The sequence below is a fragment of the Symphodus melops genome (genome assembly GCF_947650265.1).
Source record: "Symphodus melops genome assembly, chromosome: 21".
NCBI lineage: Eukaryota > Metazoa > Chordata > Actinopteri > Labriformes > Labridae > Symphodus > Symphodus melops.
The window spans coordinates 12,159,209-12,178,444 of record NC_136711.1 but is presented as its reverse complement, the minus strand read 5'-3'; the positions used below and the strand labels follow the sequence as shown (position 1 = coordinate 12,178,444).

Here is a 19,236-nt window from a genome sequence, read left to right as displayed (position 1 = left end):
AACAAACAAATTGTTATGAGGAAAATTGTGGCCTTTTAAAAATTAATAACATTGGGTTTGAACGATTATATTTTCATGTTTGCGTTTTGCTGGCATTTTATCCAGTCCAAATGACTAAGTTGATGTGCGACTAACAAGTGCATCAAAGCCTGACATAAATTATTTGTGATATCAATAATAATATTTGAGAGTTCCTTCAAACGACTAGAATAATCTCCGTTTGGACTAGAATCCATTAAACAACCCATGACAGAGTTTTTATAAAGAAACATATGGGACAGTGTATTTTTCTGCTGCTGATATTTAGTTGACTTTAATGTCTTGATAGATTGCTGCTTAGATGCTGTTGTGAAAGTTGCACCAGTTTGTCTCTTAATTGATAAATGAATCACAAAGCATACACAAATGTACTGACAATTATTTTAAGAATTGATTATTTTCTTGGTTCATATACTTTTCTGTTAATGCTTCCTTAACGTACGGATTTGCTCGCTCCCTATAGTAGATTCACATGCAGGATGCCATGTCAGCCAGCTAAGGAAGCTTCAGTCCTTAGCCAGCTCTCCATGAGTCTTGAAACCTTTCTGCATTTTAATCTCTCCATTTTTCAAAAGCACATTATTGTCCTTTTATTTTACCATGTTTCTGGTTGTATAACTTAATATAAACATGCAGAGGCTTTTCAGGTCAGGTAAAATTGAGTTATAGCTGAACCTGTGCGCTCGCCTGCTTCCACTGTTGCAACACCTGTTGGTTTGCTGTTTGCCTGGCAAACCGATGGGCGTCCAAAACAGCAGTGCGGGGGTGTCGTTGCAGTTGTCATTTTATGTATTTTTGTTCTTGTTATTAACTGAGGTACAGTGATGTATTTTGATTTACATATGAAATGCTGTAAGCCCCCTGTATGGTATAAGGGAGATATGTACGCATGCTACGTCATCACGTTTTGTTGTGACTGATCGCGCCTCGAACTTGTACTGCGCAGTTGCACAGAGTGTGTCAGGTGAGAAGCCACGGCATGAGAGCCGGTGAAATAAACATGCTGAAAGGCTAAAGAAAAAGTTCCGTCTCTTGTCATCAATCCTCCGAGTTCATCGCTGGCGAAGCTGCAAAGCTCAACACGGCCTCCCTTCGCAGCTTCAAACAATACAAACCATTTTGTCCAGTCAATATCTTACATATTGCTCTTTTAAATGTGAAATACTTCAGATTAATAGATAGAGAAAAATTGGTCGCTGACCCGTGTGATGTAAAGTCCTACAATGAAACATTACTGTCAGGAATATCTGCCAGGATCTTGTTCAGAAAAATGAAACCTATAACATATTTCCCATTAGCTTTTTAATGTGAGTGTTAAAGCTGTCAAATCTCTTAATTCACAGACTGTAATTTATCAAGAATATTATTGAATACCTTCAAGCATCCTTTTGCCAATTTACACCAGGAAGTTGCCACTGCTGTTTGTTTGTTTTGGAAGAATATGTCACTAAGTGTGTGTTATCCTTCAGAGGCCCCCTCAGTTTGTTCTCATTAAAATGACCTTCAAACAGTTGCATCTTTTCAGATATATGGAACAGACATCTTTCCCTGCTGCCACACCATCAGACCACCACCTGAGACAAACTCCTCTGCCGTATTTTTTTTTTTTTTGGAAAGATGAAATAGGCTTTTGCAAAATCAGAACATGAAGACAACAGTTGTCTACAAAGCACCACTGAATGTCTGCAAGGAAAAAAAACAACATGGAGTCTGTATATAAAAACATTACAGGCCTGTCATGGCCTGAGCCTGTGAGGCATTGTTGAAATTAGATGCAAAATGTTGGGAAATGGAACCATGTCATAATGACACAAGGACAGCACAATCCCATATGGCCAGCTATGCCATAGCCACAACAATGACTTGATAAAAATACTATAATGAAGAGCATGCTTTAAGTATCCGTGACAAAATTGGTTGTTCAGCTTGAAATACATCAGGGGAAACTAGTGAGAGACACAGAGCTGCAGCTGCGGGGCTAAAGAATAAAAGAAAATCAAAAGACAAGATCATAGTTGGAGTAGTCAATCCAACTTCAAACAGAGCTTTGCTGCAGTCTGACAGACTGTCTCAAGCTCAGACTGTCAAACATTAGACTTATATAACAACGATCAGAAGACTCATGGCTAAAGCAAAAGAAAAAGTCTTAATGGAACTCAATGAGAAAGCACAATGAGCGTGCACTTACATCAGAGCCCCAAAAACTGTGTTTGTCATCCGTCCAGCTATCAATCCATGCCGCCCATTCTCATTTTCTCTAATGCATCCGCCCACCTGCAGCAACATTCTCAACTAATTTAGTCCTCGGATTAAAATCACTGAAGTGAGGAATGTTGTGTACAGCAGGGCAGGCGCTTCCCGTCTCAAAGCGCCTCCTCCTCCTCCCTCCCTGCCTCGTATTTCCCCGCAGCAAGTGTGTGACATGACAGCAGTGTATGAAGTATGATGTTAATGGAAAACTTCACAGCGTGCAATGTTAGTTATTTTATGTATGCACAAAAGGGAGCCTGAGAAGATGGCACGAGAAGATGAAAAACTTCACAAGGGTGGTTGATAGAGGATGTGTGTGTGTTTAATGTGTGTGTGTGTGTGTGTGTGTGTGTGTGTGTGTGTGTGTGTGTTAAGTGTGGGTGTGTATTTGGGGTAAAACTGTATATTCTCTCTGGAAAAAGAACAGTGTGTTATAAATTTAAAAAAGAGGGTTGGGTAATTTGTTTTTTAAAGATATTTTATAAATAGAAATCCAAACTGATCAAAATGTAATTGCTTCTACTCCATTTACTATTTTCACTCTATGGCCATTTTTCTTTCTGCCTTTGACATCACACACAGATTTGGAAGCTGACATGCTGTGTTAATATCAAACTGCTTTGTTCCAGGATGTAAGTTAAATGGAGGAAATCTAAATTTCCTGTCTTTTGACTGGTTCTTAATAAATGTGCAACAAAAGTGTCCCTCTGGATTTCTAATGCCCGTTGTCTTTACTGTTGCCAAAAGTCTAGATGGAAATAACATCTAAAGACTGTAAATTAAAAAACAACTTGCATCATTAAATACAGCAGTTTGATATTATTGCAGCACACAAGCTTGCTGTAAGATAAAATTAGCCGTTGTGGGAATATGTTTAGTAGTGAATCCAAACGTGTTGGATTTTGCCCCCTGTTGTGCCATAAAGTTGTTGCAGGTGAGGTACAAAATGTTAACATTTGTTTTATTTCAATACATTTTAGTATTTACTATTTCCACAAACATTAATACTCACATTGATACTCAAAACAATGTTGGTCTATTGATGATTTATATTTTTGTCCTGTGTTGCTGTAGGTCCAGTATCACATATTGACGGGCTTGTTTTTTTTGGTTTTTTTTTTGTGGAGCCATGACTTTCTGAGCTTTAGCAATGCCTGCTGTGGATACATTTTTAGTGTTTGTACAGGCTATTGGGTGAATAATGTGAAAATCCAGATTTAAAAAAATGTTCAGTCTCTGAGCTAAACTCACCAAACATTTATTCAAGAAATGTACTGCAGCTGTCTCATTGCTCTTCCCTCATTACATCACTCCTCTGTGACAGCACTGCTATCCACTCAGACGGAATACACCTTATTCAACACCACAGTGTTTCCATGGCGACTGGCCCTGCATTAATTTTTTTCCAAGGTGAGTGGCCTTGTTGTTGCGCTTGTGATTGTGTTTTTGTATGAAGCTTTGCACAGAGGTACGGATTTTGAAAAAAATAAAAAAAATAAAAAAAAAATGCGCACTTGACAAAGTAAATGAAAAAGTTCTCTTACCCATGAACTCGATCCCAAGTTCATCCACTGTCGCGTTCAAAGGCAGGTAGCAGGAGGAAAAAAAAGGGTGGGGGGGGGGGAGAGAAGAGGTGTTTACACAGACACAGAGAGAGAAAGAGACAGATAAAACAGTTAGAACATGATGAGCCTCTATCTTTCTCAGAATTCACTTCAGGGAGACACACATGCAGCAAGTAGACCATAAAGTTTGTTTGACGGCTTCCTCTGACATGCCCCCCCCCCTCCTTCCTTTTTTTGAGCACCAGGTAATGAGCCAGCGAGCCCTGGATGCTCACTATGCCTTTTCCACTCTGAATTCCCACTGCCAGCTGGGGCTTTTTTATGAAGAAAGAGAACAACAAAGATAAAGGGAGGCTGAGAGGATTAGAGGAAGGATCGAAAAAAAATTAAGTTGAGAATGACATATCATATAGCTTTATGTCACTGACGTTGCCTTGCACAGGCCTTTTGTATTGATTCCAGCCTGAGGCGTTGTGGTAATTGTTCTCCTCCGTCTCCAAGCATGGCTTTTCAATATTCACAAGCTGGTCCCTTTTAGATGCAGGCATGCTCACCCATAGACATACAGTGCTCTTGTCTGTATGGATTTGTCTGATACACACACACATTTTGACACACTCAATCTCTCTCTCTTTCTCACACAATCTTCATGCAGTTAAGTCTCCCCCCCCCCCCCCCCATTCCCAGTACTGAGAGAAACAGATAAAAAGGGAGCACTCGTGTTCCTTCAGACCAGACAGTGGCCCTTTTTCATGTCACTGTAATGTAATCTCATTTAAATTAAAATGAAACCCTCACTAGTAATTGCTTTTCTGACAGAGGTGGTCTGCGTTTTAAATAGAATACTGCTTGCCAAGCTCCTGCCAGATTATGTGGTGGGCACTCTGAAAAAAAAAATCCCTGCCAAAAGAAGAAGAAGAAGAAAAAAAAAACAAACATCTGTTCTATCTGTTTACGCATGCATTTTGATGGTGCCATGGGAAAATGTGTCGTTGGGCTGGCTTCATGAGTTTGAGGAAAAATTACAACACAGAAGGCTGGAGTGCGATTCAGATATGTAAAAGACAAACATCATTTTGGTTCAATGGATTATGAGTAAACAAGGTTCTCTTCTAATATAAAGCAGTGTGTATGAAGGTCATTTCTTAAAAAAGGTGAATGATGGAATTTGGAAGAGCGAGCAAACGTGACATTTCTGTCAAATTTCAGAGCGCATTTGGACCTTTAAAGGTGAAAATCTGAATAGCCAAGTGTGTGCTTTTGACGCTCTGACTGCCAGGCCATTAATGTTAAAATTGTTGCAGATCTCTAAATTGATAAATCAATACACACATTCATTTGTGCAATATTTAAATGGAAGCCAGTGCAAATTTGTAATTTCCTGATTTATTTTGTACAGCCTTTTGGATTATTTCACAAATGCTGTATTGATTTAATTTTTTATGATAATTTTCAAGCAGCTCAAAGAAAAGCTAAAAACTTATGAAGCGTCTTCAGATTGATAGTTTCTTCTCAAAGTTAAAAAAGTAATGCTATATATTAGGATTTAGTTTTAAATTCCTAAATCATCAATGCCTAAAATTAAACTCCAGCCACCAAAAATACAAAACTAGACTCCCACTGCTGACAAAACTTGGCTCAAGGAGAACACAACAACCAAATACAGGGGAATGACTGTTGGGTTAAGGATTGAGATTGATTACTAACTTTTCATATGCTATTCATTATGTTCACAATTTTGGATTTAACAGCAACTCTATTCTATGCTGCCATTTCCAATCTTACAGGATGGATGATTCAGATATGAACTCCACTTTTTTTTGCCAAGGTCTTTCTCGCACAGTGGCAGAAACACTTGCCAAAGCCATAAAGTAAATTCACTATCTTGCTGATGTTGCTTGATCAGTATCACCCATTCAAGCCATCTCCTGTGATCACCCCTGGCAACAGCCAACACTCTCCCACTCTAAATCGCCTCGACTGTCACAGCCTCTACGGATGATGTCATTACAACACTGATGCACATCCTTTCCACTGGAATTGGCATGTCTGGAGACATTCACCAATCATAATATGAGCTGGCTGCCAATCCTTCACATTGGCAAGTCGGGGCATCTTGGGGATTCGCTTTACAGGGCCTTGAGAGGGCTGGGAGAATACCTGTGCATCATGTTGGATGCTCTCTGCCAGATTAAGAGGCAGAAATCTGGCGAGTGGGAGAAACAATGGCGGGAGTAAATCAAATCCTTTATCCCCTCCTCCACTCGGGTGAGCATGGAACTAGTGAGTCAACACGTTTGGGTTTGTGTCTGCAATATTGAACGAAATATCTAGTGTAGCAACTTACTCAACACCTAACGTCTACAGGAGATTAATAGTTTAAATTATAGTCTTGCCGCCTTCCTCTTTGTAATGAAGTGGGGTCATACACAAAGCCTACTCAACTTCCACTTCAATAATACAACAATCGCCTCACAGACTTATCAAGCTTAACAGAACACTATTGAGCATATTCACACTGTGGCTACAATTTTCCTCCGATCTCACACTCAGGCCCTGATTCACTAAAAATCGTTACAGAAAATAAGATATAATAGATAAATAATAGCTCCAAGGATTGATGCTCAGACGTAAACACCCTAAAAGTCTTCCTGTTCTGTGCTGTTTGCTCTTGTGTCGCATATGTAGGTTCAGTTCAGTTGTTATTTGGATAATTGTAAATAATAAATGAGTTACATTTACAGACTTTATTTACAGATCATTTAATTTAGGTCAGAGGCAGAATAGATTTCCTGATTATGGTAGAGTTTGTGAGTGTATCCCTTATAAATACTCAGCGCAGTTACCACCAACTCTCAACAAACTGTTTTTTTTTTCCACTCATGTGGCTATCAGCGCTGGCGTGTCAATCAGATGCTTTTTGCAATGAGGTAGATTTGCATCGAAAGGAGTCAATTCTTCCCAAAATAACTGGGCACAGGGACATTGAATGTCTCTGGTTGTTTAGTGTGCGTAAAACAGATGGCGTCTTTTTGGCACATTTGCACAGGTTTTGTAGGCCCGATAGCTGCACAATCCTTTTGAGAATCAGGTACTCAGAGTGTGAAGTTCGAATGCTGCCGTTTCTTTGTTCAAGTTTGTGACATAAACAAATGGTAGGCTATTTGAAATGTTTCTGTAATTTCACTAAATTAATGAGAAACTGAATAAAAGAGTGATTTGGCAAGATTTGAAATTTAAACAACACATTTAATCACCCCTGGGCAACAACTAATGTTGGAATTTAGGCACCTCTTAGCCAGTGTTCATGTTGGCTAGCTTCAGAAACTGACATAATGCCAGCTCGGAAGTGATGCAACCCTTACTTTGAAACAGCACACAGAAAATCAAATCTTTTCTTTAACTTTGATACGAAAACCAACAGACATTCACTATTGTGTTTTTTTTTAAAAGTGATATGACTATCATCAAGTACCCTACATTTATGCAACTTCCACCTTGATTACAGCATTTCATCATTATAGCAGCATTTCAGCTTCCCACCCTGAGAGTGACATCAGAATAAAACGATTGCTCAGTGATTCTTGTGAAACTTACTCCTTCTTACTAGGTATACAGAGCAGTATACAGTATAACTGCAGCCTACCTGTTCTTCCATGCCTGCAATTAAAGACCGCGCCACTTCCCCACTGTGCAACAATATGTAAGATGGCAGCACCTCTTCCCCACTCATTTCTAAAGCCGAGCTCACAGCGGTGCAGCTGGAGTACCTGGCAGGGGGCCTTTTTTCTCTTTGTCCTGGGCTTTTGAGAAGTGGGCGACACAGCTCTGCTTCTATTTTCTACCTGTGTAAAGATGTGTGTGCATGACCCACTCGTTGTCTGCACTGCTCTTTTGAGAGGCTGCTTCATTTCTGGTCAATAACGAGACAAAGAATCAGGGAGCGATGGATGATTGGCGAGAGCAGAGTTGCTTGGAGATTGATTTTAGAAAAAAAAAAGAAAGAAGAAGAATTAAAAATAAAGTGGGCACAGATGAAACTTTTCTAACCGAAGGGTTTGAATGGAGCGCAAAGTCGACACAATAATGAAAGAAAATGTAGAATCAAACTCTACATGCGAGAACGCACAGACTCCCAATTGAAGTGCATACCACTGCAGCTTGTCATGGTTGTTGCCAGTATGTGCATGTTTGTGTTTATGTTATTACATGATTTGCCTCTGAAAAGAGGATAATCCTCCAAACCCTTGGTAATCTGGGTAAATTTTAGATTACTCTGTATCAACAGAGATCAAAATAGGCTTCATTCCTCTGGAAAATCTTCCAGGGCACTTATCCTTTTCAGTGGGGGAGCGATTGTGGCCAAACAGTTTTCTGTGGTAACAGGTGCATGCGTGGCCTGGCAATACAAAACTATTTGCATGCAGTTTTGTGTCACAGCTGTCAGTATATTTGTTTTTAGACAAAAAGGTTTTGGATGGGGTCATCATGAATTTTCGATCATCATATTTTTTGAAACGCAAGCTGTACATATGTGTGTTTGTAATATTTGCAGCAGATGGGGATGATTATATGGCATTATTGTAAAGCCAACATGCCTCTACTACACTCGCTGTCAGAGAGCCGCCTGCTGCAAACATCAGAGACCCAGGTGCAACTCATGTTAGCTCGGTAGACCATGGAAGAGACTATCCACACAAACAGCCGGCTTGATTTCAAACACGGCCTGCTCCATTATCTGTAAACTGGACATGCACAGGTACAGTATGTTAACAACAACGTGCTTCATATCAATGGCTGAGTCTGTTGCCTTCAACAAATTTGAAACATACCTATACGAATCGAAAATGACAACGTTGTTGTTTGAAATGTGCAAGCGGTCACAGCTCAATTCTGCCCCAGCAACACGTGTGAGAAATTAACTAGACTTCCAGGAGACAGCAAATGTTCTGAAGAATGAAGGTGAAAGAAAGCCACAGGAGGGCATCCTCTTTCTCAGACAACACCATACAAAATGTAAATGTAATTTGATTATCACAGAGTCACTGTCTCCAGAGGACAGGATACAGGAAACTTCAAATAACTATTGTAATGTAAAGATCACCATTTGTTAAGTGTAAGGTCACCTCCCTCCATCTCTCTGTACTGCATATAAGGACTTGTAATGTAAGGGTTCGGGAGAAGATGCTCTGGCCTCTCCTCCGTGCTGCACGTATTAAAAAGAGATCTGATTCAAGCGCCACCGTGAAGTTCTTCTTTTGAGAATTAGCAACTCTCCACCTCGTAAAAGGAGAATTTTCCACTACATTATGGCGACGAGAGGATGGGATAGACGTTTCCGCTGATTGCTACCTGAGACTGAACTGAAGGAGCTGCCGGCCGGGAAAATTCCGCTCCGACAAACGGAGATTTTGGATCCCACCTGACGTCAGATACAGGGTGCAGACAGCGGACGCTCTATCTAAGTGAGTACGGCGTTTGAATCATTTGCTCAATTTGTAAAAGCCTAGGTAGCTGAAACGTAATTTAAGTCCTTTGGGGTGGTTTCAGTTATGCATTTTCGGGTCCATATAGTGTTTTATGGACGCCATGCCCATGTAATGCCGGTCTTGGAGGTTTATGTTTTGGTAATTCCCATACCCTGCGCGGTGATGGAGGTTGATGTGTAGTGTGTTTTGTTGATGTGTTGTGCGTTTTATATGTTTAGAGTGTCTTAAACGAGAAAAGTTAAGAAAAAGAAAAAACGAAAAATGAAACTAAAATATCTAACGAACAGCACGAGGCTGTCTGCACTTAAAGAATAAAACACGTGAAACAACGATTATTATAGATATACACAAGGCCCCACTAAAATAAAATGGGCGTATGAGTGATAATCAAAAATAAAAACTTTGTTTGCGACATTCAGTGTCTGGCATGCAGATTGTATGCTATTGAGGTGCGTTGCTCGGAACTTATGTGTCATACAAACCACCTGGCTGAATTAAGTTGCAAAAAGTTTTAGTGTATGTTTGATAAGATCCAACCATACACTGTATGGGAAGATCAGTGTGATTGTGAAGTTGTGTGAGTGATAAGCCCATTGAACGTTTAAGCACATCTGTCCCAGTGAGTCACTGAAAACATGAGAAAACAAAACGGGGAAAAAATAAACATTTATATCTGATTTTTCCTTTTTCTGACAGGCTCTGCTGAATTAAGAGCAGACAGATGGGGAATATGTGATTTAGAGATGTTCAACTTTAGCAATTTTTCACACATGAGATGTCCTCTATTAAAAGAAATTAAGCAAAATTAGTAGAGATTGAAAGGAAAAAGAAATGAGGTTTTAAGTAAGAAATGAAGGACAAGTAGAAATGTAGGGTTAGATTTTAAGATGTGACTTCCTCCTCTGTCTCCACACCTACAACTCTGCAGCAACACCTCCTCCACAGGAGGTCAAGCACACCAGACAAACTCTTGGAAAGAAGGGGGGCCGACCACACACCTGGATTTAAAAGCCTTCTTTCTGTCTCTTTAAGCAAGTAACTCTGTTTCTCCAAGAAAGAATTTTTACACAGGCCATGACAACCAAACAACATGAAGGAGGTTGCAGAGGAAACACCTGAAAAAACTGGAGATTGATGGGCCACAGAGTCCTGGACAGAGATTGCCACCAAAAAGCAAAAGGAGAAGAAGACTGGGTCCATATCGAACTGAAAGTGCAACAGCACTGACTCCAAGAACAATGCTACAGGAGGGAAGGAGATGGGAATCCTGAGATTAATACAAGATCCAGAAGAATCCTGGTCACATGCACCACTTGAAGATGTCTGTTCATTCTGTAGGATTCCTCTTGACAAAGCCAGAGGAGGCAGTGGAGGAAGGTCAGAGTAGTAAGCAGCACATACAGAGACACACACACACACACACACCTACACACACAGAGAAACACTGATTCGACTGAAAAAGAGTAAACATTGCAACTAACACTGTAATGATAATTAAAATTTTAAACAATCTTGAATTTTAGAAATAGAATAGTATATTGTTTTCCAGTCAAAATTTATTTTTAGACGAGGTTAAAGATATCCATTTAGTCCTGAGACTGTTTGGAAATCATTGTTTTATAAATTAAGGTGCTATTGTTGAACTTTCTAAATCTCACCATACCTCCCCCATCGTGCCTGAAGAAAAAAAAAAAAAATTGGGGTTGGAATTCATTAAAGTACTTAAGGGATGTAAATGAAGGTGGTCAGCATCCGGCAGATGTCTGTAACACCTAATGTTAATCAGCTTGGGTTTTTAGTTTGTTTTAACAAATGCAAATTCTAGCATTCTTCTTTTCATCTTGACTCACAGTTCTGGGTTGCTTTCACAATCAATGGTGCATTTTATTCTTGGATGAAGATACCATAGGGTGTTCTTCTCCAATTTTTCACTCTGGATTGAAATAGAGCTGAGAAATTAGTTTCTATCAACCATTGTGTATTAATACACTTGTTCAGTATGTTGACAGTGTCTGTGTATATGTTTCCCTATGCAGATGCATTGTCAAGCTGAAACTGTGTTTGTTGTTTGTCCATTTTTGTTTTCTGGGAAAAAAAACGGTTTTCAATTTTGCAGGACAAGTTTGCAAACTATTTTAGTTTGTTAAAAATGCATTATTTTACTCCGGAGTTTCATAAATTTGGTCCTGATTTACGTCCACAATCTTGGATGTTAATAAAACTGAAAAACAAACAAACGGTTGCCTAATTGGTTTCAACAGGCTATTGTTTGTCCATGGATTTTATAAAATAGTGGAGATCTCCCTACCCCCACACATGGGGGTAGAATTTTGGCCATGACTGACTTTTTTGACTTGAACTCCTGACACAGATAAAGCTTCAACTGACTTGACACAAGCTTTATCGAGTTCCCTCTGTCTATGACTACCAGACACTACCAACCTTTTTAAATCTTTTTGTGCACTCATGTGATTTTAAAATGAAGAACAGTCTTAACCTTACTCTTTACAGCTCAAGATGGAGAACCACACCTCTGTCTGTGTCAAAACCAAGAGATGCACTCTTTGACACTCCTTTCATTAACTTTGATTTGTTTGTACTAACACTGCTAACCTGTCTGCTCAGGCAGCTGTACTATTGGGAAGGATTTCACAGTACATACTGACTTTAAATATGCATTTCATCAGTATGTAAATGTCAGCTCATACAGGTGCTAATGACCCAGAGTCACTGGGATTTGAAGCTCCTGGGACTGCTGCTCTTTCACCTGTCTCCCCCACTCTACAAATGTTTTATCTGTCCAAAATGACGTTTTTACCCCTCAAAGATATCTCTGTGCCTCAAAAGTTTGACACATGGTCTTGACCATGTGTCAAAGGGGTGGATAACCATGTTTTCTAAGTTGTCTTCCCTAAGGTGAAAGCGGCCCTTCTGGGGATTACATTGGTGAAACTCCACAACATCCAGCCTGGAGATGGAAAGGACCTGAGAAGGAAGCATTGGACGTTTTAACCACGGTGGACAAGAACCAGATCTGGAGCTGCTGACAACAACAACTGCTGTCCAGATAACTGAGAGGGACACCTGGAGATGATGACAACATCCACTGACGATCGGATAGCTGAGAGGGATACCAAGATCCATACATCACTGCAAACCTTTTTCGAGTAATGGCACCGACGGAAGAACGACGATCTAACCTACGCAGTGCTGAGAGAGGACGCCGTGGGACGATTACCTATCATCAACTGATTCATTATACTGATACTTAGACACCCCATCTCTTACAGAAGGGTAAAACATGGACTGTGTGCAACAACAAAAGAAGACACAAGATCCAATACAGGATCGGAACATCCAACAAGGGCATGATCAAAAAACTTGCCACCGAGAACTGTTTCAACAACATAAGTTGCCTATTTTGTTTTTCTCTCATTTATTTTTTATCGTTTTTGTTTTGTTTTTGTTTTATTTTTTATCTCTTTATTTGTTTTTTCATTCATTTTTTCACTGTAATGAACAGTCTGTTATAATGACCTTGTATGGTAATTTCTATAAATGTTGTTTTGACACTTTGTGTCAAAAAGGGAGGAATGTGAGAAATTAACTAGACTTCCAGGAGACAGCAAATGTTCTGAAGAATGAAGGTGAAAGAAAGCCACAGGAGGGCATCCTCTTTCTCAGACAACACCATACAAAATGTAAATGTAATTTGATTATCACAGAGTCACTGTCTCCAGAGGACAGGATACAGGAAACTTCAAATAACTATTGTAATGTAAAGATCACCATTTGTTAAGTGTAAGGTCACCTCCCTCCATCTCTCTGTACTGCATATAAGGACTTGTAATGTAAGGGTTCGGGAGAAGATGCTCTGGCCTCTCCTCCGTGCTGCACGTATTAAAAAGAGATCTGATTCAAGCGCCACCGTGAAGTTCTTCTTTTGAGAATTAGCAACTCTCCACCTCGTAAAAGGAGAATTTTCCACTACACACGTAATAATGTAAACATAAAGGACTGAAGCAGAAAAAGAAATGCTTAAGATAACTAGTTACTCTTATAAAGCAATAACTCTGATAGAAACTCAGTTGCTTTCATAGCAGAGACAGTGACTACTGAGTACTTTTCAGTATGCACATGGAGAACAGTGCCGAAATATAACATTGAATCATAATGGGTTGAATTGTGTTTTTTCATTATTTTATCAATTAATATATCCCTTCCTACCAGCTTCTTTTGGACTCTGAACTCTTTCTCTTACTGCACGATTCAGCTCTGATTGTAGCTCTAAAATGTTCAAAATTCTTAAAAATAAGCTGTAGCATATTTTGGAGTTTAATAGTATTTTGTGCTACACTTTGCAAAAGGTAAAAAAAAGCCCCTATTTGACTCATTGTTTGCTCCTATAGCTTTGTTTGAAGTGTGGTGAATAGCCTTGAGCTAAAGCAGCAGCAGTGCAAACACAGCTTAGTAACTCAGGAGTTAAAGCTGTTTTCCTGGAGACTCTGAATCTGGAGTATCGTGTTTATCCACATCCTGATTAAACTGTTTTATAGGCTTACCTTAAGCGACTGTAAAAGACGCGTCCCCTAAAACACAGTTTTGTCGTCATAAAAGGTATATTGCATGTTTAATCCACTGACGAAACCCATCCATTTTAATTTCCTGCTCCAATCCACTCTGTTATGTTGTGAGATGATCTCTTCCCAAGAATGATTTTGGTGAAATGCTTTTTGATCAGCACATAGACTAGAAAAAATATTCAAATTCCAAATAATGACAAACACTGTGGTGTGAATTTTATTTGCAACACATTACATTAATCCTTTTAGATATTTGGAATCTCTGCAGCTTTATGCCTCATTTATATTTGATAAATAAACACATTACTTAAGTAGATTGTAATTATTTCTTCTTTGACATGACAATGGCCTGATCTGAACACAAACTGATTCCTTTAATAACTAAATCCTTTGAAAACTGAAACATGGCTCTTGACACTGGTTTGTGACCCCATTATTGGGCTTACAGTGAGCCCTCTTGCATCAAACAGAAGGCAATCAGAGCTCCTTTCTCTTTCTGACACTTGGTGCAGAGGAGCCAAGTCACTCCATGAAACAGTGTGACTTTGTAAAGCCGCAGTCTCATGGGGGGAAGGCTGGAGGCCTCGGATTTCACACCTTGTACCTCAGACTTTCACTTTGATTTTTTCTCTGTAACTACACTGCACGTCTGTCAAGAGGATTCAAAGACTGTGGGGAAATTGTTTGACATGACAACAGGAAGTATTTCCCTTTCCCTTCAGTGAGATAAAAGTGAATCAAGATTAAAGACCATAATAAAAGATAGTGGAGGTTTTATGCACAGAGTTTAATTCTAGTGTCTGTATGGTAGCTCTTTGTCTATAGAGGATAATAAAGAGGCACCATCTCATGATATGTGGAGTAATGAAATCATGGCTTTAATAATGGCCAAATTAAGACTAAAAAGACGATTTTCACATTGGGACACTATTTCAAAATGTACGACCACGAAAAATTACATAAAATTGAAATAAGCTGAAAGGAGCAATGCAATAATTAATACAGACAAGCTGTTTTAAAAATTAAATACAACAGCAAATATATTAATGCAAAATCTGGGATGATTTTCCTCACTTATAGAATCTTCATTTTGAATGAAGCCCAGTATTAATTATTTGTCTGATTGGTCAATTACAGCATTCAAATGGCCAATTTTTTTGGTTAAAACAGACTGCTGCTATGAAAATCAGACTTGGATACAATTTTCAATAAATACTTTGGAGGATGATCTCAGGCATATCAACATGTCGAAAAAGAGATTTGAAATCATTTAAACAGCAGGCAAAGAGGAAAGGGAAAAGAGGTATAAGAAACAAGAAGCTGTTTGTTTGATAGAGACATGAACTTAACTGGGGAATACACAAACAACAACAAACACAGTGTAGGCTGTGTCAGTGTTCAGATGGAGTGTTTCATGGAAAAGAAAGTGTCAAGCCACTTGGACAATTACGGACACAGAACCCAATCAGGTGATCCTGAGTGAAGTGTTCCTGTTCACTTTGCCTGTCTTCACCGTGAAAGAAGAAAATGTGTTGTTAGTGGAATTTCAAGTGCTAAGTTGACACATCGTATGAAAGCGCATTTTCAACAGTGACACTCTGTGGGATTATGGTTTGAGCTGAAGGAATCTAAATGACTGGTTTCCTTTAGTAGGTAGCAATAAAGTTCCGTGACTGGGTTGTTCTAGCTTAAAGAGAAAAACCTTCAGACAGAAACAATACACTGGTTTCTTTGGAATTTTAAAACCTGTTCGTTCATAACTGCCCCTTTCATAAACATCCTCAATTTCCTGTGACTTTATTTTTTTTTGTACCTTCCGAATAAAATCACAGCAGAGAACTGAGAAGAGATGAAGGGATAGAAATATGGGGGAGCAAACGCTTCCTCCAGCTGGACTCAAACCAATGGATTTACTGAGGTCGATGCTTTGAAGATAGTTTCTGTAGGGCCCAGAGGACAGCTCGGTCCAGTGCCACTAGTGTTAATGTAAGACACTTGATTTATATTTATCTTGTAGATTGATATTATACTGTTAGTATTCTGCTGAAGGGCATGTAATGCGTTTGGTTTGAATTAGTTTTTTATGTCTTAGATCAATAAACCAGTACTGTAGGATATGAAAAAAAGAAAATGAAACGTACTTGGGTCTGACAGGATAGCATCCGTCTTGGGTACAAACTGGTCACAGCGGAGTCCATGGTAGCCCTCTTTACACCTGAGAGGGAGAGATTGAGAGAGAAAAAGAAGTATTTCAAGATTAGAAGACAGACAAACCATGCCAGAGGATTGTACAGCATGAAGTACCATCTGAACAGTCTTCAGATAAAGAAAGTTAAGAGCACGAAATGTAAAAAGAAGAATGAATGGTGCTCATAGGACTGAGGTGGAAGAGGGAGATACACAGAAAGTGACGAAAGGGGTGGTGTGAGAAGAAAGGAAGATAGTTTGGGCATTTCTAAGCAGCGCCTGCAGCCTCACTGATAGCACATGACTGACAGGAATGCCAGGTCCCTGTGGAAGAAAAGGCCGAACTGGGATGGAGAGTACTTGGCGTGATGCAGACGACGCCAGATCTACAGTGAGGAGGGAAGCTGCCATAGTTGGACCGCTTGTATAAACAACGTCCTGGCACGGTTTACTTATTTGCCTTCATGATCAAAATGAAGATCCCTGACGCCTGCAGATCCCCCAGCAACTGTCATAAACATAACCACAGAAAAAAGTTTGGCCATGTCACTTGCAACACTTCAGACCATTTAAAATACCAAAAACTTATAGTTGTGATACATTATAATACAAGTAAAGTACTGGCTTTTTAGCGAAAAGAAAAGTAAAGAAAACCCTTTTTTTCCAGAGTTAAGAGGTTTATTTGACATAACTTTTAGTTGCACATAAATTCAGGACACAAATAAAAGTTTGGAGTTGTTCCTCATCCCTCATTTGGCACAATCCTCAGTAGTTTTTTTTTTTTTTTGTCTCAAAGAGGACTTAAACACTTTTTATATCCATCTTTAACAGTGGCCATACTGTGAGCACATTCAGTGGGATGATCTGCCCCTCTGCTCTCTCACGGCTTAAGGGAGACAATTGGGGGATTTGCTTTGATGTGTCTGTTTCAACATAAACTTGCACATGAGTGAGCGATATGTCAGCATTGTCTAGATTTCTCCAATTCCATCGGTCCATGACATCACGTAGGGAAACTACAGAGATTTACACAAGCACCATTATCTATCAATGTGTCCACCACAGTTCCAACAGTGCCATCCAGCCCACTTGCTGTATAATGAATAGATTGAGTGACGGGTAGATGTGGACTATTCAGTCTTGCTCAGCCTGGTTTGACCTGATAGCTTGCAGAAAAAAAAACACTGCCAACAACACCAAGCTGTTTTAAACAAACTGAGCAGCAGTGGAGATCACAAGTTGCTGGTTAAGGCCAAGACACGAGTGAAAAGCTGCGAAAGACTGTCATCTTTCTTTGTTTTCATTTTCTCAAGCTTCAGCTCCATTTGTTCAGTGATTTTCAGCTCAATATGTGTAGATTCTTAGCTCACTTGTTTCTATAATTGGTCTGGAACTTTCAAATTGATGAAAATTAACAGGATATACGGAAATGTCCTTTGCTGTACAAACCCTGAGCTAAGGATATTGCTTATATGGGTGTGCAGTTTTAGTATGGTACCCACTTTGTTCAGGCACAGTCTCCCTCCCAAGTGATTAATTATTCCATCTTGGTCCGTGGCCCAAAGTCTCCAAATAAGATACTAAAGGTATTCCTCTAGAAGTTGATGTTTGTTTATTGAATTTATTGAATGAGGACAGTGTACATGAACCAACATACTAGCACTAAGCATCAATGTAATTAAACCGGAATTAGCACAATAGCAACATTTAATCCATAGTCCTGGGGCAGGTTGGAAAAAAGAAAACAAATTACAATTACACAACTCCTTATAGGACAATTAACAAAACAACAAACAGCACAGATGGCTGTTTATCACGAGTCTTAAAAGGACGTTTTTGCTTGCTACTGTAATGTTGCTAAATGTTGCTTAGTGCTCATCATGGATTATTGTAAGGTCTTAGTAGATAATATAACATGAGTGAGCTCTTTACCTGCTTTTTTTAAAGTCTACTGAGATAACATTATGAAGTTGCGATAAACAAATAATGATTGATTAATTAAGATAAAAACTCACAGTTGAACTTTCAACATGGATAGTTAAAAACACACCCATGTACAGTTAGTGGTTAACAAGTTCTACCTAATGCACAAATGTTGCTTGGGTTTATCAATTCGAAAATGTATCCATTGATTCATTTACAATACTTGACTTTGGTTCAGGTGTGATTGTTTTTTTTAATTGTTGTCTGCTGACAGTGTTGGTTATTTAACCTAATTTCATTAGGCTATTGTTCATAATTTAGCATTTATCAATCAAACTAAAAGAAAAAATATTTTCCTAAACCTTAACGAGCCCTTTTAGTGCCTTTATGTTTCACTTTGTTTGCATGCCAGTCAGTTATTTTGACCTTGTATTGTATGTTGTTTGCTGAAAATGCTTCCTTAAGTCAGGGGAGAGAGCCAAGACAACATTTGTGGGCAAAAAATCTAAATGATGAGCTGAAAGAAGACACAAATCTTTAAGAGGGAGAATGGCAGTTTTCCTTTTGACACACTATTTTTAAATATGGCTATTTGGCCAATTACTTTTGTAAAAAAAAAAGAAGCAACAATTCAGCCTTTTTTTCCTTTGTTTACATTTAAACATTGGGGTTTAAACATTTCCCTGATGTTAAGTGTGATCAAGCTGCAGGGCGTGATTGTTTTAACCGCTATTAGAAATTATATGGCCGTTAAAAGCTCCTCAACTATACCTTTAAATAGTGAGTCGTTACTGCTTATTGGACAAGTACAAAAACGTGTATTAACTCTCGAACTTCAAACTAATGATTCCAAAAGAACACACAGAACAACCATGAATCTCTACCAAGGCAACCAAATGAGGGGATGAAGAACCTGATTCTTTCTTGATTCTCCCTCAGCAGACTTTTAACCCCTAATAAGGCTAAAGAAATAAATTAAAAACACTGGTATTCTCCAAACTTCCCTAAACTCTCTTTCAAATTCGGTCACACATACTGTGCAGAAGTTGTGCTATGATGTCCTGCAGTTACACAGCTACATTTGACTCTGCAGTGAACTTCGAGATAGACAAATATTTTGGGGTGAAAGCAAGTTTACACATTCAGCTGACTATTACTTTGTATGCAGATGATACCGTCACGCCAATGAGCCAAGAAGAT

The 19,236-nt window shown here is 39.1% G+C and overlaps 1 protein-coding gene across 1 annotated transcript in view; it reads right to left on the bottom strand.

Annotated features, from left to right (window-relative positions):
- nrg3b (neuregulin 3b) overlaps nt 1-19,236 on the bottom strand; it is a gene marked incomplete at its 5' end in the record, with an annotated part of 208,280 nt that overhangs the window by 22,265 nt on the left and 166,779 nt on the right. Inside the window, 2 exons of the mRNA XM_079333907.1 lie at nt 3,834-3,860; nt 16,068-16,141. Of these exons, the coding sequence (XP_079190033.1) occupies nt 3,834-3,860; nt 16,068-16,141 (101 nt within the window). The remainder of the gene's footprint in view (nt 1-3,833; nt 3,861-16,067; nt 16,142-19,236) is intronic.